This window comes from Salarias fasciatus, chromosome 17 (assembly GCF_902148845.1).
Source record: "Salarias fasciatus chromosome 17, fSalaFa1.1, whole genome shotgun sequence".
Taxonomy (NCBI): Eukaryota; Metazoa; Chordata; class Actinopteri; order Blenniiformes; family Blenniidae; genus Salarias; species Salarias fasciatus.
The window spans coordinates 10,831,863-10,859,715 of NC_043761.1; the positions used below are offsets into that span (position 1 = coordinate 10,831,863).

At 44.8% G+C, this 27,853-nt stretch overlaps 1 protein-coding gene across 3 annotated transcripts in view; it reads left to right on the plus strand.

The window, feature by feature from the left end:
• Positions 1–366: 366 nt before the first annotated feature.
• The window catches only part of atxn7l1 (ataxin 7-like 1), a 34,381-nt gene continuing 6,894 nt past the window's right edge, over positions 367–27,853 (plus strand). The window contains exons 1-13 of one of the 3 annotated variants that reach the window (XR_003933274.1): positions 367–526; positions 987–1,061; positions 7,934–8,038; positions 14,533–14,638; positions 15,145–15,343; positions 15,515–15,957; positions 18,419–18,501; positions 20,130–20,380; positions 21,121–21,334; positions 21,478–21,599; positions 22,055–22,564; positions 22,940–23,186; positions 23,487–23,998. Coding sequence is in view for 2 of the 3 variants with exons in the window: in XM_030113006.1 (XP_029968866.1) it covers positions 430–526; positions 987–1,061; positions 7,934–8,038; positions 15,145–15,343; positions 15,515–15,957; positions 18,419–18,501; positions 20,130–20,380; positions 21,121–21,334; positions 21,478–21,599; positions 22,055–22,564; positions 22,940–23,186; positions 23,487–23,504 (2,364 nt within the window). In the remaining variant the exon portion in view is untranslated. Of the gene's footprint in view, positions 527–986; positions 1,062–7,933; positions 8,039–14,532; positions 14,639–15,144; positions 15,344–15,514; positions 15,958–18,418; positions 18,502–20,129; positions 20,381–21,120; positions 21,335–21,477; positions 21,600–22,054; positions 22,565–22,939; positions 23,187–23,486; positions 26,936–27,853 lie in introns of those variants that run through there. The other 2 variants (XM_030113005.1, XM_030113006.1) reach the window with 2 other exon arrangements.

Consider the following 27,853-nt stretch of genomic DNA (forward strand, 5'->3'; position numbering starts at 1 on the left):
ATTATATATCCATAATGTGGCACATACACTGAGTGCATTTGCAAATGCGTTGTTGTAAATCATGACATTAAAGAATATTGAGGTCCACATTCTGAACTTGTGAACTCCATCTCTCCCCTATCTGTCACTCAGCCTCTCCGCTCTCCGGAAAAAGCCGAGTGAATCCGAGGCGGCACGACAACGACGTCAGCATATCTGGCTCTTTCGTTTTTCGCCTGCTGCGTGCGAGGGGAGAGAGAGGGAGCGAGAGAGAGCGAGAGAGAGCGAGAGAGAGAGAGAGAGAGAGAGAGAGAGAGAGAGAGAGAGAGAGAGAGAGAGAGAGAGAGAGAGAGAGAGAGAGAGAGAGAGAGCGAGAGAGAGAGAGAGAGAGAGAGAGAGCGAGAGAGAGAGAGGAAAAACGGCTCAGCAAAGCAACAAGAAGGAAGAGCAATGGCGACACTGGATCGCCAAATACCAAGTCCGGATACCTTCCTCTGCGAGCCTTGGTCTTCCTTCGTCAGTGCGGCTAAATTACGTTTTGTTGACAGTAAGTTCGCACGTCGATAGCGTTTGTTGTTTTTGCGGACAAACTGTGGGGAAGTGCGTGGTCCAACTGTCTGTGATTGAGTTGAGTAAGCTCCTCCACCATGCAGCGTCTGACTGACTGTCAGAGCGCAGCAAAGTAACTGTCAGGAAAATATTACGGGGAATGCAATTTTACTCGGTAACGTGGCCCTGACAGGCGTGCACGTGCGTGTGAGCGCGGCCCGCCGTCACGGCGCGGAGTTGTGGACGCGTGCGAGGCGTGCGGACGGAACTGTCCAGCTGCAAGTTTGTTAGCTTTGACAGCTCCGCTTCAAGCCGCCGCTAGCAAGCTAATGCTAGCCCGACGAGCAGCAGCAGCGGCGGCGGCGACGGCGGCAGCAGCAGCAGCAGCTCCACGCATGGCCCCAAAGTTTGTTGTGGACGTCTCTGCGTGTTTGTAAGCGGCTGTTTTGTCCACGCAGACACAGACTCGTCTTTGGATATCAGCGACAGGGAGCCATACTGCCTCGGCGGGGCCACGAAGCTCGGCAAACAAGGTAAAGGAAGTTATAGTAATGGTTCCTCGACGGTGATGGTTTGTTATTGTTTTGGTACACATGCTCGGAGGCACCAACCACACGATTTCTGCCATTTCTTGTCAAATATCCTGCTATTTGTCATACATTATTTAGTTCTGTGTGTGGAAAACTTGCCAGAAGTCTGTCTGATTGAGCTTAGTATTAATCAGTAATAAGCGATTCATTATATGTACGTACATCTCAAAGCAAGATCTATGGTTCAAGATTAGTTATCACACATCAGGATATTTATTTAGATAATAGTGACATCAATTACTGATATCCTTCTATTTTCTTTATCAGAGGTGTTAAACATAAGACTCGTGGGTCAAAATCAGCCCAGAAGTATCTCCTGTCCGGTCCACCAAACCACCAAGCAAAATGTAAACATTTCTAAGAAAACAGATTTATAAAAAAATATATTTTCCAAGAGTAGTGGACACAATATAACACCGAGACCCAAACTAAAATACAGGCCATGTTGTCAAAATATTTCACTATGTTTTGCACTAAAAGTTAAAATTAAAATTGCCTCCATGTTGAAAATGTATTAGTTGGTTCACTTTAAATTTAAAGGTAATCATGGTACTATTTTACTGGTCCAGCCCACTCAAGATGAAATTGAGCTGTTTTTGGTCCATTAACCAAAATGTATTTAACATCACTCTGTTCTAGACTGAACTCATGTGAATTTCACAACCATCACAGGGTAAACAGACAAACACATAGACCTCCAGGCTATCTAGTGTCACAGATTAATAACCTTAAACATATGTTTTAGTCTGCGAGATGAAAAATCAGAGAGACAACATGCAGCTCTGCAGAGAAAGGCTCCCAATACATATTATCACTGACCACTGCTGAGCAGCCTCACAAACTTACAGTGATATCTATATGAGATCAGTGTTCATTTCTTCCTGATTCTGTTCTGTTTACTGTTAAAATTATCAAAATTATTCAAATATCAGAAGAGAAAAAAGCTTGTCTATTCTATGGGCAAAAAATTGTCTTTGCGTTTTTAAAAATCTGTTCTGTTTTTAATGAAATGACATAACTCCAAACATGTTTTTCACAGTATGACACATAACGGGAGGTGTGCCCACAAGCATGAACTATGAATGCTGCAAAAAAAAAAAAGAATAAAGATGCTGCTTTCTAAAAGTAAAGAAAAGAAAACCGTTGTATTGCATGCATTAAGGAGACTTATTTTCATTTGATTCATAATTTTTCACTCAAATGTGACCGTTTGGCTGGCAGGCAAAATAAGAAATGAAGCAACAATTCCCTGAAGTTCACGGAGTTTCATTAAGATCATTTGTTCAAAAGCAGAACGTCAGTTGAGCAAATATAATTTTCAAAACTTACATGCTCTAGAAATACATAGACATTTCTTTTTTGCCTTCTTTGGAAATGAGGCTCAGCTAATCGTTACCCTTTCTTTCAAAATCAAACATATATGCCCAGATGAAAGATGAGATTGAGTTAATGTCAATGATTTAGTAAAACACGACGATAAATTTTGCCGTATTGGTGTGTATTAACTACTGTGAGTGTGATGTAAGTGTAGGTGTGTGTGTTTGTGTATATGGGGTGTTGGGGCTACCCCTGAGCGGCGAGTGACTGCTTCCATACCCCAACTCCCCCTCAGGGACCGAGCCAGAGGAGTTCCTCCACACCTCGCCACATATAAATACCCGGGGGGGCACGCACCAACGCGCTCCAGTCACCGCTGAAAGACTGAGCGTGCCGTCGCCCTTGTAGGAGCACAGTGACGCACGCACGCAGCCGGGGAAACTCTTCTCACTCTCAGTGGTCAAATACCGAACCCCCCCCCTCGCTCCCCTCCCACCCACGCACATGCCAGATCTTCCTCCCTCAGAGCCAAACTAAAGTGGTGTTTCCACAATTGCTGATCTGTTGGCAACACGACACTTGAGGCCTGCTGAGAGTGATACGCAGACACACACACACGCGCGCACGGAGACGCTCGCAACCACACAGATCTGAAACGCTTCTTTTTGTAAATTTCTGTTGCGTAGAGGGTGATTCATGATTGATTCGTGTATCACATGTTTAATCGCTTGACACTTTGTTGGCTCACACTCCTATTTGTAGATACTGAGGCCGGGTTTGGCAGTAACTGATGTGCTGTTCAGGTCATGATCGGTATCTGTGTCTCTTTTCTCGCGCTCACACATACACACAGAGGAGATGATGACAACCAGCAGCAACTTAGCGTGATTAGACCGACAGCCACTGTCATCATCCACCAGGAATAGACTTCTCTGTAATGTTCCTCTTTGTAGTATTTATCTAAATCATCACGCTGTTAAAGCAGCTCTTTAACTGATAATTTAGCATATGTTGGTGAGTGTATTCACTCCTGTGTAAAAACATTTGATTGGAAAGTGGCGTGATTACCACGTCTCTGCCAGCGCGTCCTGAGAATTTGTCTCACACCAGATGCATTCAGGAGCGTGAATACTCTGAACTGCAGCACACATCGAACACAGGGGAACATCCCACATTGTGCAGGCGATGGCACAGAGCTGCTCGGCTTGCAGCACGCACGCTATCTCCCGTGATGTTCGAAACCTTTCAGATGACGGGTGGGAGATAGGGCTTTGTCTGTCAGACTGCACATTAGTCATTAAGCAAATGGAGTGCCGATAGTTTTGTTCAGAAGAACTGAGTGGAAATTAGTCACATTAGCCGATCAAACCCTCCACCTCGCCGGCAGGGTGGTGACGCGTCAGTCTTATCCATAGGTTGAGAATGTGCCTGTGGTCTGTGGGTGGCGCGGCATGTGACTGATGTTCGTGCAGTTTAGACCAAGAGAGTGTCACACGAGTTATATTTAGCAGCTGCAATTTACAGATGTCCCCTAAATGCCTCATATGCATACTATAGGTTGAAGCCGCGATTTCCCAATGATCCTGAACACCTCGAGGTATAAGACTTTACTCAGATGCTGTATCAAGGCTTTCAGAATTTAAAGTCAAACTGGCCTGTATCTGCCTTAAATTCACTTGAGTTGTTATTTCCGGTACATTTCCTGTCTTTTTTTTCTTTTCTTTCCTGTGGTATTACAGTGTACACCTTTTACTTTTTAATCTTAGTTCATCCATCCTCTTTCTTGCTTTATTCAACTCGGGTGTCGCATGGTGCTTGATCCGATCCCAGCTGACTGTGGGTAAAGGAAGATTACACCCTGGACAGGCTCCCGGTCCATCAGAGGCCAAGCACAGTCGCATACATTCACCTAATTAAAATGTATGTTTTGGACTGAAGATACTGGGGTGCATGAATAAAAATCCTTCGCTGTGCAAGAAATGGATCTTTTGAGCACAAAATCTTTGTTATTTTGAAGATATTACATTTTCATGCACGTATTCTGTTTGTTTGAACCGAAACATTTGGATTTGTGACTTTCAGTGCATTATTAAGCTGCCATTTCACTTTTCTGACCCCATCTAGTTTCTCTCTGAACTGAAATGAGTTTGACATAGCAGGATTAAACCCAAAAAGCATTTTTTTTTCTTTTTTTAATGTATGCCACTTTATTTCACCATTTTCTGGATAACAAATATTTATTTTGTGCAACTGGTGGTTAATAAAAGTGTCTGTGTTGCAGATTATTAGTGACTTTGACCCAGAATTGCATTTGTGGTAATACTTTACATCGTATATTGTCATTTTGATAAAAAAAAAAAAAAAAAAAAAAAAGAGATATTAATTTTGGGCTGTATTGCCCAGTCCTGGCTAGGAGAATAATGCAGCTATACCTGAATAACAGCGTTGTACTAACGGATTTAAATCTTCATGCATTCTGGTTAGATGCATGAAGTGGAGCTCAGTGTTTCATTGGAAGTCAGACTCGCCATTGATTTACATGTTTAGATGTTTGAAAATAGCGCTTATCAGCTTCAATCTTTGTTTTCATGGAAGCAAAAACTGCCTCTTTTGACCTTGCTGTTGCTGATGATCAAGTGTAGCTCACCTTGATAATATTTTCTGAAAAATACTTGAAACTTATACAACTTTTATATAACTTGAGTCTTAAAACAATAACTATATCACCATTTTGCTCCAGTCTTTTGTCATTCCTCGTAGCTGCTGATGAAAGGGCTAACTTGTATGAAGAGGGTTGAACTTTGATTTATGTCTGGGGCGTTTTAGTAAAAAAAAGACTGGACTCCACAACATAAGGATCTTGCCAACCACCAGTCAGCCTGTTTACTCTCAGGCATTTTTGGTGCGCTTGTTCCTAAAGCAACCGGACCACAAACTGATTTACTCAATGAAGACCTTTACTGCAGTCGCATCATTATTTTTGGGATTGTTTAACCTAAGTTCACACTAGTAGTTACTCCTGTTGAACTGATTAGTCAACATAGACTAATTCTCTAATCAGAGGTTGATTCACTCACTCTGAATGTAATCGCTGCCCAGTGATGGATTGTTTTAGTAGCTCCAAACATGCTTATTCACCAGTGACTGATTGTTTTTGTAGTTCATTTTCTGGCTTGTCAGTCATTTGGCCGGCTGCTGCGGTTGGATTCAGACACACACACACACACACACGCACGCGCGCACCGCACACACTTCAGGCAGCAGAATTACACTCTTAGTTTGCATTTGACTTGGCAGACGCTGAGGAAATTGCCTCCCCTCCTTTAGTGTTCTTGCTAATGTCCTCTTATGTTTTTTGTATGCTTTAGAATTTGCCAAAAAAAAAAAATAATAACATCATGATTTTTTTTTACATTCTGTCAGCCAGACCGTGGTTAATAGCAGCCGAACAGAAAAACCTGCTGATGTCCTCTGAAAATGATCACAGGACAGACACAAAGTGCTGTCATGCTGCTCGACCGTGTGAAGGAAAACCTCTTGCCAGGCAGCTCGAACCTGCCAGCGCTGTTTCCAGCATTTCTGCTTAGCGGCAGCCATTAGAAAGTTATTCATTCTCACAGCCTGTTTACAACGACCACGACGTATTTAAAAGTCGGTTTTACAATGGAGCGGCTTGTTTGTGTTTAAATCTGGATTATCATGCTGGAGCGACGAGCGCGCCACTTTATAATCCTGAGGGAACAACAAAAAAAAAAAAAAATCTATACTTCAGCTTTTTTTCAAGCTGTTTACAAATCATGATCGTATTCCATGCTTTGGATTAATGTTCAAACCTTTTGATCTGTACTTTTACAGACATTAAGTTTATCTATGAAGCAAAAAACATCAATATATATTTGTAACACAAATTAAAGTACTTTAAGAAAATCCACTCATGACAGAGAGAACATGCAAACTCCACACAGGTTATGATGCCAACTACGAGACCAATGGACATTAGTTTTTCTCCAGTTTTATTGTGCTAAATTAAGATGCTTCAGATGTTCTTAAAGTTGTGAAATGTTCCTATCAGTGAACATGAGGGCCTCAGTGTGTGTGTGTGTGTGTGTGTGTCTGCCTGCATGCGTCGCCTCCAAGACTTAAAGTAAAAGCAATAAAGCAGCGCTGACCTTTTATTATAAACACACAGCGGCACTCTTAGTCACACAGGCCTGAATGTCACGTCGAGCAGCACACACACATTGTATACATGCTGCGTGTAATATGGCCGACGGTGACCTTGAGTGGCCCCTCGCCTCTCCCCCTGCGGTTCGTCTGCACGCTCGCAGTCCGACAGACGCTGAGCATCGCCCCGTCTCCGCTGATTTCCACATGACGGCAGACTCGCCAGCAATGCAAGGTCATGACGACACACACTGTCAGACACCCACACATTCTCCAGTTTTTACACAAACACATCTATACACCCCCTCACTGAGTCTGGCTTAAGTCCTATGCTAATAAGCACTGTGGTTTCTGTCAGCCGGGCTTGTTTAGGTTCGGGAAGATTAGGTTTGCAAAGCTTAGCCAGAAGAGATAATAGCTGTTTTCCAATAGACATATTTGTTTTTCCTCAATATTTAATTTAATCTTCAACTCTCGCTGAGTGGGTGGGGTGTGTCTTGTGACTCCAGGCATAATGTATCTCTGTTGTAGCTCACACACTACATACCAGCTCGTGGGCGTTTGAGAGGATTGTCTCTCAGCCGCCTGCCTCTTTCTCGCTGTGTGATTAGTGACAGGCAGACACACGTATCTGTGCTGTATCGCTGGTTTTCACAGTGGCGATGGAGGTGACTGGAAAAGCTTTAGAAGTGGTTCTTTTTAATGTCAAGCACAGTTTAAATCCTAATATTGAAACCATGCTGCTACTTAAGTGGCCCAGAAGATAGATGGATGGATAAAATCATCTGATACATTAGTAATAATAGATTCAAGCACACAAGTACAAGTGAGAATTGTGGAAAGGCAAATGTCCTGTACGAACGGAATTGATGGAACGTTTTACCATGGAAATATGAGAACTTTTTTTGGAAATGCTCATTTGAATTCAGCTGAGAGACACCATCATAACTTGCCCATATCACATAAGTCAGAGAGCTTTGAATGTTTCTCTATGATATCTGGCAAATGAAAAACTTAATCTTATAGAATGTGATGGCAAGAAATAACACGTGTTAATCTTATGAAGGTTTGTGGTTGTACCTAAAGCTGCATCTAAATTAAAAAAAAAAAAAATACACGTTGTGCTTCACCTGAACCCATGCAAACAGTTGTGTGGATGTAGGGCCTGATATAAGGACTTTGCATAATGTTTGCATAATATTCTGCAAACATGCAATAATGGCCATGTGGGATCGATCCAAAAGCCGCGTTCATTTCCCGTCGTGATGGTTCTCTCCGCACGCCGATGCCTCCTCGGCCTGATTTGTGCTCTCTCCTCTGCACGTTTCTTCTAGAGATGCTCGTCTGCAGCCCGTTCCCAGCACTGGAGGATTTTCATCTTGTCGTCTGCCATGTCTGCAGCAGTGTGGTCACTCCTCAGGGCATCCTCACACACTATGGTAAGACAACATGCGCATACACAGCGAACTCTGTAAAGCCCTACGCTTCCCCGAGATACATACACACACAGCTGTGGGTAGTCTATGAATAAAACAAACAGCTATTTAGATCAATACAATAATTTCTGTTTATCCCTGTGTGACACCTTTAAACATAATCCCCTGCATATTAGCCTCTGCACAAACAGAGCAAGGTTATGCCCTGTAAGGCTCAGCAGCCTGATGAAAGCTGATGAACGCTAAATAATTTAGAGATGTTGCATTGTGCAGGTGCATTTTTATTCAAAAACCACATTCAGGGACCCGGCCGTTTAGGAGCATTCGTGAACTAAACCATAGAAAACAGATGTCGGGTTGTCTTCTGAAATGCTCCGAGGAGGATCTGACCAACTGGTGTGTGAATAAAAACACAAAAATAAACTTTAGCACCGTTACAGACATCACTCTTGATTTTAATTGGTTTATTCAAACCGGAGACTGCAAAGTATTTTAATATGCACATGTATTTCCAAGTCGCATATTTATATTAAACATATGGGCTTACTATCATTTAGGTAAATATGGTTGCTATGGTGACTGGATTCCACAGGAGTACAATGTGTGAGATTTGAAGCAATGCCGCTGGTTTGTGAGGTGGCAGTATCAAGCCATTTCTCAGAGGCTGAGCTTTTTCAGCACTCGTTGACTTTTCGGTTCTTTCGCGTGTCTGAGTCTGCTGCTGCTGTTTTTTCTGTTCATGCATGGAGAAAAGGAAGAGCTGCAGAGCGACTCACTGCTCCAGCTTGTGGTACAACGTGGTATTACAAGACTCTTTTATCTTTTACTAGCTGGTTAGCTTGAGTGGCTTTCATTCTCATCATTATTTTGATTAGTTTTTCACTGAAAACATATTCATTCTTACATGTGATCACACCGATTTGAGGATAATTTAAGATGTAAGTTCTGGAAGTTTTTAGGAAGTTGGCCATCTGCTTTCAGAGCGTTCAGTGTTGCAATAACAGCAGCGTTGATCCCGGCTCTCATTGGCCCGGCAGCCTCTCCATCCACCTCTTGTTTGTTTTTGGTTCTGGCTCAACTGAGCGCGCTCGCATCTTGCCCGCGAGCCGCTCCGCTTCCTTCTGTCGGCACCAGCCCGAGCCGTCTGCCCGAGCCGGGCGGGGGAAGACGCACGGTCACGCTTAATGAACACACACACACACACACGCGCGCGCGCGCACAAGTGCCTCTCCCTGTGTGTGGACGAGCCACCGGAGGTGCACGCACATATTCACTTTCGTTTTCGTAGCAGAAGGAGGTCAGTGGTATTGTGAGAAACACACTCTCTTAAGACTGCTGGCAGCCTCTGTTGTTTTGTCCCCGCTCCTGCCCCCTGCAGGCCCACCCCCCCCCTCCTACCTCTTGTTGGCAGCGTTTGTGCTTGCTGACACGCACACAGCCGGGTGACAACAGGTCTAAAGCAAACTCCTGCACACACACACATAAGCACACAGTCGGGACAGGGAATCTCCTGAGAGCTTCCCCGTGAAAAAGAAAGTGACCCTCAGGCTAAGATATGATAACAGTCAGGAACTGCAGCAGAGCAGCAGGTCAAGTCACATGCTGAGTATTTGAAAAGTCGGCTCTTTTAAAACAATCATCTTGGATTTCACAGGTTTTTTTTTTTTTTTCTTTCTTTAGCTCGAAGTAATCTTGCTGTTGCGGCGACCTCGAAGCCACAAGGCCTGCTTACTGTAGCTGATTGATATGTGACTTTCTTCGATTTGAAGCACGTACAGCGTGCGTAACTGCTGCGTGTCACAGCTTGAAAAAAATCCTGGGAGTGACCTCTGCTGCGAGTGGATCGCCTCTAGGAACTCGCTCTGTCAAGATACGCTCATAATGTTTTATGCATTTCCTTCCATTGTTGCGCATTCCCATCATGTCACTGAAGTATCGCCACATTGTTCCCTGCGAGGGATCCCGCTTTTAAAGTTGGGACCCAGAGTAGCATTTGCTATTCAGTGCCCTGGCCTTGTGTTTGTTTTTGTGTGTATCCATCCTGGGATTAGCTTTCATGCTTGACCTGTGCATGAAAACAGCACTGAGGCTTTACATATCCAGAAACGCACGCATGCACATACTCACAGAGGAAGAGGAGGAGGAGGAGGAGGAAGAGGAGGTTAGCAGCCCCGGGGGTCAGTGGCTCCTCGTTATATATGCCCAGTTTGCTGCTCATTTCTGCCGCGTGAAGAAGAGTGCGGTCTCTAACGTAACGCCTGACGCCGCGTCCTCGGTTCTAAATAGGATATGCTATATTTTATATGTCAGAGAATTGCTCCATTTAGTGGATTTATTTATTTAAATCTCCTTGGAGTAAAGCAACAGTGTATATTCTTAGCATAAGTGGCCCAGTGGGATATCAACTAAATCCCTCACGCTGGCAGTGTTTGCACCATGCTCGCTCCAGTGAGCTTATAAAGAGAAAATGTGCTGAGAAATAGTTTTCTAATGCGTTTGAGTGAAGCTCGAACCGTATTATCTGCTGGTCATAATGTTTACGTGACATTTTCACCATGATGAAGCATTGTTTTTATTACGGCAGTTTTTGAAAAAAAGAATTAAAATGAGAAAAAACTGACTTCAGAGAGCATTTTGCGTCATGAATCCCATCAAAAACTGAGGGATGACGGAGTCACTGTTGATTTTTATGTGTCTAAGTTATGCTTTTTGAAGCAGTGTTTTTGAATAAATCAGCTCTCCAGTGTGTTCGGATAACTCAGTGTCTTCCCTCCAGTTCTCGTCTTCCGACGTCGATCAAAAAGTTGTGCCTAGTAACAAGTAACAAGTGTCTGGACGGCTCGTTGATCCTGTGCGTAGGATTGTTGTTATTCCAAGTACGCCTGATCATCATGGGCTGTTGTGCAGCTGGTCGCTTCCCAGAGGTGCCCAAACTACGGCCTGTGGTCCATTTTAATTGGCCTGCAGCATATTCTGAGCTCATACTGGAATATGACCCAGACATGAAATTTTAAAGATCAGTGTTGCTGCTCGGCACCAAAAAAAAAAAAAAAAAAGAGAGAGAGAAAAAAAAAAAGGCCAAAACAAAATAATACAAGGTAGAAAATGAGCACAGGAAATCCACCTCTGTTGCGTATTGTTTCTGTATTTGGTCGTCAGTTTGCTCGCTCCTTTCTTCACCGCAGGAGTTCTGTTTAGTTTCATTTACCGCTGGTGACACTTGCCTCACTGTTGTGTTTTATTGTTGTTGCAGCCTGGGTACATGCCACCCGTGAGCAGAGGCTTTTTAAAAAGCAGCTGTGATTTGACAGTAGAAGTTGGTTTTTTTGGCTCTCTTTTTTTGTTTGCTCTGTTTTTGCTGCGTTTAAAAAGCAAAGTACATTAACTACCACATTGTGTTTGTTTTGTCTCGGTGCCAAAATGAGATATTTCTTACCTCTTTTATTCAAAAGAGGCCGTATTATTCAGCTTCCACTATTCCCTTCAGTCCATGATAGTATTTGTGCAGATGATACACATTATTTAAACATCAACAGCCCTTTATAATGTTTCATTTATTTATTGTATCAGGTCAAATCTTGACTTGGGATTGTGGGAACTTGGGTTTGAATCCAGGTTGTGATTGAATGAGTGTAAAAACTAGCCAAGTTGCAATGAACAGCTGCCAATAGAAACTTTATACCTTCATACTTGTAATTACTTTTATTGGGACCAGACTACAGCAGCAGTCCAGACATGTCAGTGATTGTAAAAGTGTATAATAGCTGAAATATGTTATTGTGTGAAAAGGTTGTTACTAACACAACTTGATATTTGCATTTGAATTAATATTTTCCTAGTGTTATTTATGTAAGTGACGTTTTCTGTAAATGTCACTTTTTTTTTTATTTATAAACATCACTAAAAAGTGTAAAACCAGATTTAAAAAATGGTATTGTGGCCACTAATCCAATCCATCCTCAAAAGCCCCCCTGAGACCCTTCAATGGGGTATTTTGAGTAATTAAACAGCCTGTCTTTATTTGGCTTCCCATTATGCAAACCACCAGCCGAGGGTTTCAATACGCCATTCAGCACACCAAGCCGTGAGGTTCCGTCTGACTCGACCCCGGCTGACCCCGCCACGCAGATTCTTCAGAGCGTTTTTCACATTAATATATTTTCCCTCCCCTGCTCCTCTGTCAATGTAAACAGATCCAGCTGAGCTGCGAGCGCTTCTGCTTCCTCATCAGCCGTTAGCTCCGCCCCACAGGATGAGTCACGGGCCAATCGGCAGCCTGCTGGGCTCTCAGCATTGCCATAACAACAGGCAGGCAGGCAGGCAGGCAGGCAGCGAGGCAGCGGATTGTGGAAGGGAGGCTGCTGCCCTTGTGGTCGAGAGGCTTAGTGACCTTGCCTGGGCAGCCGTCCATGTATTGTAGATCAGTACCGTGATTTCCCAACCCGCCTCTTACCCCCTCAATAAGTTTTACTACTGAATGGAATATATTTCGATCTATTCTTGGAGAGAAGAAGAACTTTCTTAGCCTTCACTGCATGCCACCAAACTCACTGAAAATCGGAAAAGCTCTGTATTGTACCCTGTCATTGTGTTTGTAACTTTTTTTTCTTTCTTGAGGTAAAATACTGACTCATCTATTGTTAAGATATAGAAAAAAAAATCTGAAACTAATCTATTTTGGAGTGAAAAATCTCATATGCATGCATATCAATTAAATAAACATAAATTACAGATGTGCATTTAATTCTGTCCAGTAAATTACAAGCCACATTTTTCATATATCTCATAAAAAGAAAATGTGCTGGGTCACATGTTAGCCATTTGGACAAGAAGATAAAAATTTGTGACCCTCACAGTCGTGAAAGTCATCCATCCCTGCTGTAATTACTTATCTTGGAATAAGCAGCTTCTTAGGTTTCTCTGATTTGCGGAGTTAAACATGAGCACCGGTCCAAATAAAATAAATTAAAATGAAATCTGCCACATAGAGCTTGAGAGCAAAGCAAATTCAAACTGAAAAGTAGAAGCGTGGCTTAGTCAAGGAACCGCATCATATCTTCTTTCTTTAGATTTATATCTTATTTTATTCTTTACTGAGGAGAAAATAAATAATTTCAATTCTTTCCAGGAGTTCAGTTTCAGGCATGTTGATGTGCGTCGCCTGTGAGGACGTGAGATGTGTGAAATCTGCACGGCCGAAGCGCACATACCTGTGAATGTGGCTCCGGACTTTGATCGCGGCGCTGTCCCTGCAGCTGCCTGCCTGCTTGTTGCTTCCACTCGCGTATTTACACACCTGCCGCAAACACGGTCACGTGTGCAAATTATCTGCTCTCATAAATTAGTCACATGCACATACTGCTGCACACATATTCATGCACAGTCAGCTGTGCACACACACACACACACACACACATACACACACACACACACACATTGAGTGCTTGCAGCTCTTTGTCTTTAACATAAACATGCATTCTCTTGCAATATGCTGCTGGTCGTGTGTGTGTGCTTTCACACCTGTGCACGCTGATTGGACATAATCCAGGCCAGTCACACATGCATGTACAGTAAGCGCTGTGGCCATCACAGGTGGTCTGTCACTGTGTTGGCTCAGCTCTGTTACGCTACTGTGTGGCTGGTGAACTATTACTACACTCATTAAAGGATTGACCAGCATCCTGACACACTCCCAGGATTTGCACGCACACGCACAGCGCTGCTTACTCGGTACAGCACGGCGTTGGTGTACTGTAAACATCATAAGCATGCAGCCTATAAGCCCATCAGTCGGATTAAAATTAAACTGCGAGAAGCTCCCAGGACAAATAGATTTTTTTTTGGTGCATACTTTCTAAATGTTTGTTTAAATCTACTTGTATTTGCTTGATGTATGCATGTCACAGTGTGTCTGGCTTGAAAAAAGGCTGCTTGTTGTGGATTCTTGTCTTAAATATTTGATGTGACTCGATGCAATTGTGGCTGCGAGCAGGACTTCCTTTCCATATTGGTGCAGAGGTTTACATGTGTGCTTCAGTTTCTTGGCGAATGCGTGTGTTTTCTGCAGAAAGTCCGCGCTCATTTGTTCAAAATGTATAATGATTTGTGAGATTGGAATCTGTTTTGCCTGCGACGGTGTGCTTCCAGTTTTGATTCTCATCTGCTGTCAAAGACATGCAAGCGAGGCACAATGAACAATCTCCTTCCCAAAATTCGCAGCTGCTTTTCACCAGCGTATCTTTCAGCTGAGTCTTGCTCGACGTAGCAGATGTTGATTATTTACCTCGGAAGCAGCTTGGCGAGCAGATGAGCCTAAAGAGCTACATCCTTTTGTTTTCAGGTGTGAACAGAATATTTATTCCATCTAATTACAGTACTCTGTTAAGAACTACACGAAAACAAAAACCTGTTGTGCTGTGTGTTTTTTTTTTTCCTGATATAATTTCTTTATTTATTTTTGGTGTTTACAACGTGTTCACGCCTCTGTTTTCATTTAGGTAGCTGGGGTATAGTTTCCCTGTGAGACAGAGTGAGACAGTCCTGGACCACACACCCCTACACCCCCCTCCCACCCTGCTCCCACAGACATGCATAGCAAAAACCGTAAGTGTGAGCTCCTCTCCTGTCCTCTCCTGCGCACCCCTCCATTGTGATTTGCTCCCTTCTGTGTCTTTAGCATCTCCTCCATTTGTGCATTCTGAGCAGATCTGGGTCAAAAAAGGTATTTTTAATCGTTGGCTCCCGTTCAGGCGGAGTAACAGTTTGGTGGTTTTTCTCACGCAGGGACACTTCAGATGGTGTCAGACGTGTTGCAGCTTAGAGAAAAGTGCATTGAATCGATTTGCAAATACTTCCATGTGCAGAACTTCTGGCACAGATTTGCTGTCTGCCGTGTTACATCTGATCCTGAGAGCAGGGTAGTGAAAACAAATTGGTGTAAATAACACTGAAGACTTGACTCAGTAAATGCAAAACACATGTGAAATATACCCAGAACTGAAATGTAATCCAGTACCAATGCATGATCATCACATCTAAACTTTTCTGTTAGTTTTCAACATAAAATGAGATCTTTTGCCTCGTTTTTTTTTTGTCTTTACCCCTTCCAGAAAAGCGACACAGCTCCCCCGTCCCTTCCAAGGGCCCGCTGGTACCCATGAAGCCCAAAGCCCCCGCCGTGGCCCCCGCGGTGGCCCCCAGTCCGGGGGACACGCTGGCATTCAGGGTCCCAAAGGACTACCCCCACTCCCGCTTCAGCAAGGCACCGCTCGCCGTGTATCCACCGAAGGGGGCTCGGAACAAGACGTGGTGCGTGCACCTCTTCTTTTCAAGTCATTTCATTTGTGCCGTCACCCCCTGAGAATGTGAAAAAAGAAAAAAGAAAAACTTCATGCTGCTTTTACAGCTCTCTAAGAATTTATTTGGACGGCGTTCGGAAGCCAAAACTGTAACTTTCTCTCTCTGCTTGCTTTGAAACAGTGTATCGCTGCCAGTCGTGAGCCTGGAGAAGATGCCCTGTCTGAGTCGAGGCGATTCATCCTCGCACGTGCGCCTCGGTTCCTCCTCCTCCTCCTCCTCCTCCTCCTCGCCTTCCTTCCACAAGTCCTCATCCGTCACTCCCGCCGCCTCCCAGCGTTCCGGCGAGAAGCTCACAAACGGCCGCTCAACCGGCGGGCCGTCCACGCCGCGCTCCGCCACGCCTCCATCCTCCCTGGATAAGCGGCCCAGCCCGGCGCGCTCGCCACTGGACAGGCGGGGCTCGTCCACGCCGTCCCCATCCCCGCTGGACCGGAAAGCCTCCTCGTCGCCCTCGCCTTCTCACCGATCGGTCGCTCCGCCGGCCCTGACGTCGCCGTCGCCGTTGGAGAAAAAGCACCAGAACGGGACGAAAACTTCCTCCAAGCCGCACAAAAGACTCTCAGGTTAGTTTCAAGAAACACTTTTTACTGCACGCCTCGCTGCACGGCTGTGACTTTTATCGTGTTTCTTATTTATTCAGAATTTGAATTTATTGCCATGAAAAGCTCAGAAAACTGATTTTTATGAGTTCTGAGCTGGAAACTCCTCATATTTCTCCTCTGGGGGGGAAAAAAAAAAATCTTCCTTTTCTGTTTCCCAACCTTCACATCAGAATTGCTGCTTTGGTCCATATTTGAAATCACCTTCACAATCTCATGCTCTATTTCTTCTATTTTTTGGAGCAATTCCAGTCTGAATGTTTGGCTACTAGCACGAGAAAGAAAAGAGAAACTCACTGTTTTTATTGGCTTTTTCACCTCTCTTGTTCTCACACTTCTTGTTCTTTATCGTGATTACTTTATTTTGATATCTCCCATAAATCTCACTCTAATATTCACATTTATTTGTGTTTACACTGATACACAGTGACCAGTTATTCATGCTTCAAGCAAGGACGCATGCTTGAGAAGAACATGCAAATGTTAAATTTGTATTGATAAAGTGAAAATTCTTCGTGGCGATTCCTTGGAGGGATGCTCCTGCCAGTCCAGCTTGTCTCCGTCTTTCTCCTCTCGTTCGGTTTCTGCTGTGCGTCACAGAGCTTTTGATTTACACCCTTTAATTCACCAGCTCCCACTGCCAAAAAGCTGCTTGTCTTCTTCTTGAGAGATTTTCCCCTCCTCCTGGGTCTCTACTCTTTTTTTTTTTCTTCTTCTTCTTCTTTTTCTCCTCGCGTTCTCCACGTCCCACCTCGACCTCCTCGTCTCTCTCTCTCACACACTCATGCTCTGTCCTAATTTTCTCTTTTTACAAGCTCCTCTCGCTCATCTTCTCCTTCCGATTTCTCTGTGGTTTCATTTCTTCCTCATTTTGCTTTCCCTCCTGCTCTCTGTCACTCTCTCTGATTTGTTTTGTTTATTTCTCCGTGTGATACGGGAACTAAGCTTGTGTTTTTTTTGTTTTTTTTTTTTTCTTCCCTAAATGCTTAAGTGTGTTTGTTGCTCTGTAAGCACTCGCTGGAGCTGCCGCCTCACACTGCAAACAGAGAAAGATTACAGGGATTATAGGAAAGGCCAGCACAAGATTACAGCCCTCTGACAGTACCGCTGCTTTAAGGTAACCTGCTGACCCGCGGCTGCTGGCCAGCCAGTTCATCTGCAGGGACAAAGGTTTGTTTTCCTGTCTTTGTGAGCGGGGAACGGAACATTTTTCCCGCGGTGACATTGTACTAATCTAATGGCCTCCATTACTGCAATTAGATGTGACATTTATTGTTGCTCCGGTGATGTAAAACTACTTGAAAGTGCAACAAAACTGACAATGTTATTCTTGCTGTATGTATGAAAAAAATGGGATTTTATTCCAGTGGAGATCCTTAATTAGCTCACACCAACAAAGAAGATCTCGTTCCTGGGTTCAGTATTTGGGCCTTTAAACTAAATTTCTGTATTTTTGGGAGCTTTTGCAGCTATTAAGATTTTTGCCTGTGTGAAATCCTTCTAATCCGTTTGGTCGTATCAGCAAACACTTTGCTCCTGTGAAGGGCCACAGAGGTAGATTAGAAAGCTTGGGTTAAATCACCCACTTGATAACCATCTTCTTCGTACTGCTTATCTGACGTGGAGGTAAGTGAATTCAGAACGCGAAGAGGTTAATCGCTCTCTGTCGTAGAGACCCCGGGTCTCCATGTTCTTCTAATCAAATCGAACTTGGCCGCAGTTTGATTGAAGCTGGATTGATGTGTGAACGCAACTCCGACCAAGGAGGTCTTAAACACACTGAACACACTTATCCCTCGTGTCCATCCATGAAATCTAAATAAATCAATACATCTTAGTCACAAAAGAGTTAAAATTACAGACGTTTAATTGATGAGGTTAAAATGTTGATCGTAACGAGTTTGAATAACTCGTTGCCTTTCTGGTGTTTTCTTGTACTTGTCTCATCCTGTTGAGCAGATTGTGGCGTATCGTGACTTAGCGTATTGCTCCGAATTGGCAGAACAGTTAAAGTTTTGGGGCCACATTTCATCATCAGCGTTTGTCCCTTCATTAGTGCTGGAGCGCCGTCAGTCACGGCCGCCTGTGTATCCTGACACAAATGATTTGTCACGGCGTGGAAGATGTGCTCGGTTTAGGTTTTTGATCCAGGAAGCATGTCTGATAATGTCCCTCGGAGCTCCAAACTCACCAATACCGAATAATCAGCTGAATATGGAATCTGTGAGCCGACAATTATGAGTGAACGGCTGTCTCGAAAGGGGCAAATTAATTCACTCACGGTGCCGCCGCGCTCCCACTCCCATCAAATGTGATTGATACTTGAAGAGAGGGAGGCAGGAATTACCCGATGATGGTCTTTCAGTCTAATGTGTGTGTGTGTGTGTGTGTGTGTGTGTGTGTGTCTGCCTGTCATGTCTTACAGGGAGAGTGTTTGATCCCAACAAGCACTGTGGAGTGCAGGACCCGGAGACCAAACGGCCCTGCACGCGGTCCCTCACCTGCAAGGTAACGCCGACAAACACGCACACACACGAGCCTCTCTCCGGCTTTGTTCAAGAGAGTAATGATGCTGAAGAACGCTCTCAGATCAGTGCTGAAGGACTAAAGCCACAGCTATGATCCGATCTGCCTCCGTCTGCCCGTCTCCCATGTCTCAATGCTCCGCTGATGCTGGTTAGCAGCGCCGAAGCATCGCAGGCCCCACATTTCCCTTGATGAGGTAATTATAGAGTTTGGATGAGGCTACAACATCTTTTAGCAGTAATAGTCTATTTTACTGCCCTTTAATTACCTCGGCTGAGCTTCGCTAATCACTTCAAACTAGGTATTAAGTAAAGATGTAGCAGAATCCTGTGTTTTGTTTGGTGCTAGTGATGGTTTATGGATTTGCAACACGCTTAGATGAAAGGGAGGAGTTTGCTTTTAATATTTTCTAACACGCTCATCTCATGGCTTAACCTCGAAGGCGGAGCAGGGAGAGGAAATTTAGAAGAAATAAGCCACATCAAAAAGGTGTGATTTTGACAGAAAGATGTTTTCAACCACATTTTACAATCACCTTTGAGAAATTTCCTGTTTTCCTCTTAAGTCTGCAAACTGATTCTTCATTTACTTTTTTTTTTTTTTTTCCTGAACATTTGTCAGAAACCTGATTATTCTCACTTTGGATTCCGTCGTTTGCTCTTCTCGTGGCGCAATGTCAAATGACTGAGTCATCAAGCACACAGCGCTGATTCCAAAAGATGTGGTTTAAAACTTGAGGCTCCTGTGATGGTAGTCCCTTTAAACAGATATATTCTTAATATTAACAGACAAAAACCCAGGCAAGCTGTTGAATTTTTTTCCACTAAGTCATATGTTTTCTACAGGAGTAGTCAGTCGTACAGTGGTCTTATTATGTAAATAGTTGAGGAGTGAAAAAGCAGTATTGTCCAGATTTTTTAAATTCTGTTTTTTGTCACTTTGACGTGAGGAGCTGGACATCGTTTCCACTCAGCCGTCACGCGCCGGCCTCGGAGAACTCTTTCACCTCCCGAAATAAGGGCAGATGAACATGAAGACAAAGCGCTGACGTTGCCCTTGTCTTTGCTTCACCTTTCAAATTGGTCATCTGTCATGTTTCCCCCTCAGCTGATGGGAATGTTGGGAGTGTAATTTACGACCCCTCCAGGTGTTTTGAAGGGGCCCCGGCCCTCAGTGTTTCCTTTGAAAGAGCGCAGGGAGAATGTTTTCTCTCCACACGCCGGCCGTTCCACCTCTTTAAGCCAGTAATTCAACGGCCTCTCTAACAGACTGTGCAAATAACTATTGGAAAACCAAATGTTTGACGCGTGGTTACCTTCCAAAGTACCTAGAAGGGTATACAAGCTTGCCCAGGCGCAGGTGATGTTTACCGGCGTTAGTGTGGTGTGACGTGCGCGGCAGCGCCGGGCAGCGATTTGTGGAAACCGCCTGGAAGCCGCGCCGACAGCTCGAGCACAACGCGACTCTCAGGCCCGTCGGGAGTGTGTTTGCACGCCACTCTATCCTTCAAGGATCAATATTTTCATTAACAAAATCTGTCTGGGAAAATCCCAACTTGTCCTCGCGTCCATTAAACTCACTCGATGTTTTTTTTTTTTTTTTACTTCCAGACTCACTCCTTAACCCATCGCCGAGCCGTCCCCGGCCGGAGGAAACAGTTCGACATCCTCCTGGCCGAACACAAGGGGCGCGCCAAGGAGAAGGAGGGAGCGAAGGAGAAGGACGGAGCGCAGGGGGGAAAGGAGGGCTCCGGACAGAGCGTCCCGCCGGCGGAGGCCGCAAGCCCCGGCAAATCTCACTGCCCCAACGGGCGACTCCTGTCCACGCTCAAGCTCCGGCTGGCCAACGCACACATACCAAGGTAGTTTACAGTCGCTGGGAGTTTGATTCTGATCCCGATGATGGTTCGATTCAACATGTCAGAGTCAAACGCTGCTCTCAATGGCAAAGTATGGACCAGCTTATATGGCTTTATAAATATATGATTTTTACACTCATATTTACATTGGCATAAATTATTTATTCGAAGTTTTGCATTTTTTATTCAACCTGTGCTGATTAGGAAAACTGGTGTTTTTATGTAAAATTCATAATTTATTTGTTTTTGTTTTTTTATAAAAAACAGTATTTATTCAGAAATGATTTACTTTTACTTGCAGTTCACAAGAAGGTTATTCTCACTTCAGACATTTAATTTTTTTGTTTTTTTTTTAACTCAGTGCCTCTTCCTGTCATTTTGTGTTTTGTCCACCAGGGGGTGCTGTAAACACAGGTTGTTAGAAAAGAGGGCCGCCTGTAAAGCCCGGCCCTGTGAAAGTTTAATGAGAAGCTCATTTCCTGTTTTTATTTAGTGAATGAGTCTGTTTGAGTATTTATTTCAGCACTGAGGCGTTTATTTACCTCCACAATAACTGCTGAGTGAGGGCAGGAAGCATATCATCCTGGGATTCTTTTCCTTCATCCTGCAGTCTGTTTCTCTGTTTTACGTTCATGTCCCTCCCGCCCCTTGTCTTCATTTCACCCTCAGCTATTCTTCATCCGTTCACCCACCTTGTTGCTCCGTCTAATCCGTCCTTTCTCTCTCTAATCTGCCCTCTGCAGGGTTCCCGGCGGCTCCGCTGCGTCCACCTCCGCTCCCCTGCTCCCAGCCGCCGCTCCCGCCCTGGTCTCCAGCGCGGAGCCGTCCCCCCACGGCTGGGTGACGACAGCGGGAGACGGCGGGCGGCTCTCCAGCGACGAGGGAGAGGCAGAGTCTCCGGAAGACGCCGGCGCACCTGCTTTCCACTACTCCACTCGTCACCCACAGCCTTCGGGGGTAAACGCTTGAATTACTCTACTTTATGAACGGGGCAAATGGTAATCTACCAAATCTCAGTGCCCTCTTATCCTGCCATCTCTGTATTTATTTATTTATTTTTTTTTATCTTTGTTTTTTCTTCCTTCTTTCCCTCCCTCCAGGTTTGCGTCTTCAGCAGCCGGCTCATGGGACGGGGCCACTACGTGTTTGACCGGCGGTGGGACCGCATGAGGCTGGCGCTTCAGAATATGGTGGAGAAACACCTCAACGCACAAATGTGGAGGTGAATCCCGCAACACCTTCAATCCCACATTTGTTTTCCTTTTATTTTTAACCTCTTTCTCAATCAAAGCAGCTTTCATGAAATCAATAACGCGTCTCTTATCTCCAAAGGCCACAAGGAATTGTGTGAAATTTATTGTGGATCTTATCAGGAGCCAGTTATGATCGAACTAAGATAAGAATAAGCCAAATCGGATTTAATGCCAGTCTGAGCAGGTTTTCATATTTAATTTAAGGAAAAAGGAAAAAGAATCAGTTCAGTGGAAATGTTTTTTACTCCTGTTGTCAGTTAAACAGTGTAGTCGTACGACTGATCCATGCAGAGTGTAAACAGGAAAATCCAAAGAGACCATTTCAAAGACTTTCAGTGAAGTTGAGCATATTAAATAACTCATCCCTGGACAGACTCAGCTGTTGCCTTTATTCACTTGAAAGTTCCTCCTCTCTGTTTTTCAGGAAGGTGCCTCTGGCAGCCGAGAGCCTCCTCTCCTCCTCCTCCTCCTCCTCCTCCTCCTCCTCACCCTCCGGTACCTCCTCCATTACTTCCCAGCATGCTCCTTTGCCCACCTCCGCCTCCAACACGCTCTCCTACACCGCCACGTTCCCTCAGTCGGCGGCAACAGCCGTCGTTTTCAACATCAGAGACTCCCCGCAGCCCCACGCGCCGGGGAGAGCCCGGAACGGCGCTCACCGAGCCAGCCGGCCATCCAAAGACACGGAGGACCCTGCGGTGGCATCTAAGAAGAGAAAGAACTCTTTCTACTCGTCTTCTCCCTTCTTTCCCACCGTGGAGAATCACAAGAGGAACGGCAGCAGCTTTCATCCGGCGTTACAAGGCTCGGGGGGCAGCGCCGCCTCCCCGGCCAGGAAGAAGGGACTGGGCCGAGGGGACGGAGGACTGTGGAGCGGCTCGGACGACTGGCTGTCCAAACCCGAGGGCTCGCAGAGCCACAACTCCCAGAACAGGTGGGATTTAACAAACACAACTGTTTATGTTGCAAAAACAAAGGAGCGTTTCTCATTAAATACTCTCAACTCGAAACTCGCCGTGTTGTCTTCGGTATGATAATCACCCGTCCTGCCGTAGCGGATCATGTGACTGCATGTCTGATTTGACACAAGTTTTACACGGACTGTCCTTCCTCCCATGATTCTCAGCACTGACCCTTTGACAAGTGTCTGCAAAATAACATGCAATACATCTTCTTTCAACATCACGCAACAAGAATGCAGTGAAATTCATTTATCGATGTCCAACCTGTACTTTATGGAAAAGTTTTCTGACATGTTGCAGTGGAAACAGCGTCTCAGTTACTTTTCTCCTCTTTTGCTTCCCTCTAGCCGCGAACACGCTGCCTCCAGCGTCCCCTACTCACCCAGCAGAGAGCCGGCCTCGGCCCCCCACCAGCCCATGGCGCCCCCCACGGGGCCCTTAGCGTACGGGGGAGGGGCGGAGGGGAGGAAGAGGAGGAGTCCCAGCTCCTACAGAGGCAAAGCCAGCAAGCTGAGCCGGCCAGACGGTCTGGACAGCCTCTTCGGCAAAGGGAGCGACAGCATCCTGGCTTCAGGCCCCGAGTCTTCCAGACAGGTACGTCCTGGAACAGGAGCATCAATAACGGTGAATTCAAACTGAGCTGTTTTCACTAAAAGGTGCTTCAGTGGGGTTATAGATCACAGGATCAGGATCCTAGTGGGAACTTTTCAGTCATGTTCGTGCCTCAGAGGGGAAATCCAATTATTTGTCAATGCACTGTTTCAACTTGTATTTTTCAAAGAAATAGAAGCTTTTCAAACCGCCTCAGCAGTGCGTGACGTTTAGTGTCAGTGAAGTGTGAGTTTGGGCAGGAAGTGAGGACGGGTGAATAAACCTCTTGTTTTCTCTCCGCAGGCCAAGTTGCATCACTGACAGAAAGCAGTTTCACAACCGGGACGTCGGGCAGCTGCGCAGGACACCACCGCTTGTGACCTTTGACCCCGCCACCCTCCTCACCGATGGCAGCGGACGGCGCCCCCTCAAGTCGTCCGGCAGTGACTTCCTGTCCTTCGTCGTGGATCATGTGGTTGGAAAGCTGCGCTGCCTGGCGGCGGCGGCGGCGGCGATGGGGGTGGGGAGGTGGGGGTCTTCACCAAACAACATTTTAAAGACCCTGTCCTCTGAAAAGGGAATTTTGCCTCCAGTTTTCCAGACGCTGTTCACGTCACCACCAGTAGAGCGTACTTCCAGTCAGCCCGCCTGGAGTAAAATCTGCGATTCTTTTGGGAAGGTTGATGGTTGAAAGACCTACGACACGACTACTGTAGGACTCGGACTCCAGCGGCGCCGCCTCCTCTTTGCCCCCTTCTCCTCTTTATTCTAGTCTTTCCTCTCGCACAAAGCCAGGAGAGCGAACAGCAGGTCTGGTTGGGTTTTATCCAGCGTCCTCCTTTTTTTTTTCTTTCTCTCTTTCTCCGTGTCCTGAAGAACTCAGTCAGTTTCCTCTGTTCACCGCGTCCGACCCGGCATGCCTGTGTTCGAAGTGCACTTACCGCCCTGCCGCCGACTCCAGCGCCGTCTCCAGGAGCGCCGCACAGGGACCTGCTCACACGAGGAAAGAAGAGGAGGTCTGCGTTGCCAACGGCACCGCGTCACTGCAGGAAGGCGGGAAACACAAAACTCCTGGACGTTTGCATCCCGAATGGAATTATGACCACAGTGTTGGATGACTTTTTTTCTTTTTTTTTTCTTTTGTACAATAATTTATCACTCTTGAATGATGTTTATCTAACCGACCCTTGAGGTTTGAGTTACGGAGACTTTTTCAGCAAACAGAATATTTCTATGGCATTTTGGAGAAATGTTGAAAAGTATTATTATAGTTCTTATTGTTGAAATCGTGTACATATCTGTTATTATTTTTATATTTATTAATAATTGTCCCCTTTTAGTAAATCTGAGGCGACGGAGGGGAGGATTTAGACTTTGTCTGTGTTTTGGCAGCGGCCTGGTTTCTCAAAACTTCCAAGAGCAGTCGCAGAAGTGAACCAACATTTCCAACTTTTACACCGGGGGTCTGCAACCTGCGGCTCCGGAGCCGCATGTGGCAATTGTAAAAATAACAAAACCCCAAGAAATGGGGTTAAAAAACCTGAAATGTGTACAATTTCTAACGTAAGAAAATGAACTGTGGCTGGAAAAAAACATACAAAACTGTTTAAAAAGAGGTAAAATTTCAAAACTGTCCAAAAAAAAGTTTGAAAAGAGGAGCAAAACTGTTAAAATCAGGTACAAAAATAGATTTAATAAAATTTCGCTACTCTGAACTGTAGTTAAAACTTCATGAATGCATCATAAGATAGCTTTTTTGAGCATCAAAACCAAGAATGTCACTTGGTTAAATGTGCTTTATGGCTCCAGAACAGCTTGACCGGACAGAAAGTCACTAAAATGCCTCTTTTGGTCATAAAGGTTGCAGACCCCTGTTTTACACCATATATATATGACGCTCTTGTGTGTATTAAGTCTTAACTGATGCAGTTATTCACATTTTAGGGACTTTCTGGGGTCCCAATCCAGCACAATGTATTCTTGTGTAAACGATATGTGGGTCAATGGTGGTCGAGGCTGCACGGAATCATCTCCCACAAACACTAAAATCTCTTGAAAGTATAAATTAAAACTGGGATTGACTCCAGCCCTTTCCTTGGGAAACCGGTCACACACTTTTATCTGATGGCGTTGCTTCTGCACTTCCCCCAGCGACCCTGTCTTTTTATTTCTCTGAAGAAACGCCCTTCTTTTAACAGTCATTTCAAAACGTGCCACGTTATTGACCCCCACACACACACACACACACACACACACACACACACAGTGCTGCTCAAAAACCTGGGAGCGGAGCGGAATCCCCATCGTGACGCGACTTATCACACGTAGTCGCTCCTCCCCTCGGCCCTGTCTTTGTTGAGATAATGTCTTTGTCAGGATAATAGGTCAGCAAGTCGCCAGTATTTATATGCTAATTCAAACACACCGGCCGTCGCTGTGTATCTGCTGAAGGACAGAGGTGTGTTTTTGTGAAACCAGGCCCCCGGTTTGTATTTTCATATCAAGGGCCCCACATTCCCGATTGCCTGTGGTTCCACCCTTTTCATACTTCTTCCAAACGTTTGAAAACGATAGCTATATTTTTTAACTGTCTCTATCTTCCAAGGCCGATCGGGCTCGGCTCGCCGCGTTCATGTCGAGCCGCAACTGGGTCAAAGTGAATTTACTTACTTTTCAGCGCCCTCCCTCGAGCTAGGTACCATTTCTTCTCCACTTCTTTAAGTATTTCAGTGCAGCGCCGTCATTCCTTTGTGGCTTTTGAGGCCTTCAAACTGTCCATTGAATGCAAATCAACCACATTACCGACTGATCGGGAAGTTTAAAGGTCGGTATGGAAATTGAAGTAATGCCGCTTCTGTGCATTGGGTGGCAGCAGTGAGTCACAATCGGTGAATTAATTGTACATAATCGGCTTTATTTGCGCTTCTGTGAAGACACATCTTTCATGAGGAGTGTGTGAAGCCCGCCCGGCGGTCTCTGTTTGACTGTGGATTCACGCTGTGTGTAGCCGACCGGCCTTTTGAGCGCAAAATTAACAAATTTCTCCGTCGCAGTTGAAGCCTCTCGCCTCCTAGAAGAGCTCAGAAGCCCAGCGTTGCTCTCCAGCGATGGTTTTCCTCATTTCATCCCCTTTACATGTATCTCCAGATCAAAGATTGTAACCCAACAATGTTTTATTTTTTGGGAGAATTCCCCCCGACTCTCTGTTTATAGTTGTAAAAGTGGAAAGTTACACGTTATTGCAGCTAAACTTTACAAATCTCACACATGCTGAGTTTCAGAGCTGTTGTATATTTGTCTTTGCTGTTAAATTTTATGGAGGTATTAACAGTTTTTTTCTTTTTTGTTTTGTTTTCCAAAGCCTCCTCGTTCCATTTTTCTTCTTCTTTTGTTTTTTGTTTTTTTTGCACATTGTCATATTGCCCAGATATTTAATCAAATTCTATTTATATAAATATTTGAGATATTGAAATTTCTATATTTTTTAAGGTTTTCTGGCAACTATAGTGAGAGACGAGGAGGAAGAGTGTATCCTTTGGTCCGTCGGCCCGTAAACCAGCACACTGTTGTTATGATCCGATCCAAACTGTAGTGAATGTTGAATGTCATGTATGAATTTTTTTTTCAGTGGGGGGGGGGGGTGTTATTCAGTCCTGCAGTTGGATTACAATAAGGATTTCCCATGAAAACAATGTAACACATGCTGTACAGATGGTCCTGTATCCAAGCTTTTATTAAATGATTGAAAGTGGGTTTATTATTGTAAGGAAATTCCTCGGTAAGGTTTCTCTTCACAGGTGGAATCTCTTGCCTCCCCGACGCGACCGGGACCATCAGTCGCGTCCAGAAGTCAGGTCGGTTCGCAGCTGACAGCCCGTTTGACAACTATTAGAATTCATATTGTGGTCAGAACCAATCGGTTAAGTAAACAGAAGCAACAGTCCATCAAGACGTGAAAAGAACTGACGATCAATCAGTCTGGTTTGAATGAGTCTCCGAGTGCAGCGTTTAATAAGATGCTTAATCTTCTTTCTTATTCTGAGAAAATAATCCGATATTTGTCCAATCATTACTGGTTTATTCTTTCCTCCCGTCTTTCAGACTCCTGGTCACTGATTGTCGTCTCGGGTCGAGCCCGTCCGAACGCATCGCGCCGCTGCTGAGTAGAACTGCTAATTAGTCCAGGAGGTTGAGTCAGACGTGACTGTAGAGCCAAGGGGGAGCGATGACGAGAGAATAAACTGAAGAGGAGTAGAATTACTGTGATTAACCCATTGTTTTTTGTTTTTTTTTTTCCCAGCTTTGGGAAAAATTGTGAGCGACTCCGAGCAGCATCGATCATTCTTACATGACAACAAAACAAACCAAGAGGAGGAAGGATTCAATTAATCAAAATATCAGACACGCGAGGTTTATTCACACCGCTTACATAGCTGTTTTCTCTGCGGTGTAATACAGGTGTCAAACATAAGGCCTGTGGGTCAAAAGCGGACGGCAAGAGGCTTGAATCCGGGCCCCCAACCTGCCAAGCAGATTGTAAATATTTCAAAGAAAAAGACAAATTTCTTAAGAGTAGAACGCACAACACAACACATGACTGAGACCCGAACGAAGATCCCAGCCATGATGTTAAGGTGAGAAAAGAGAATAATGCTGATATGGAATATCTT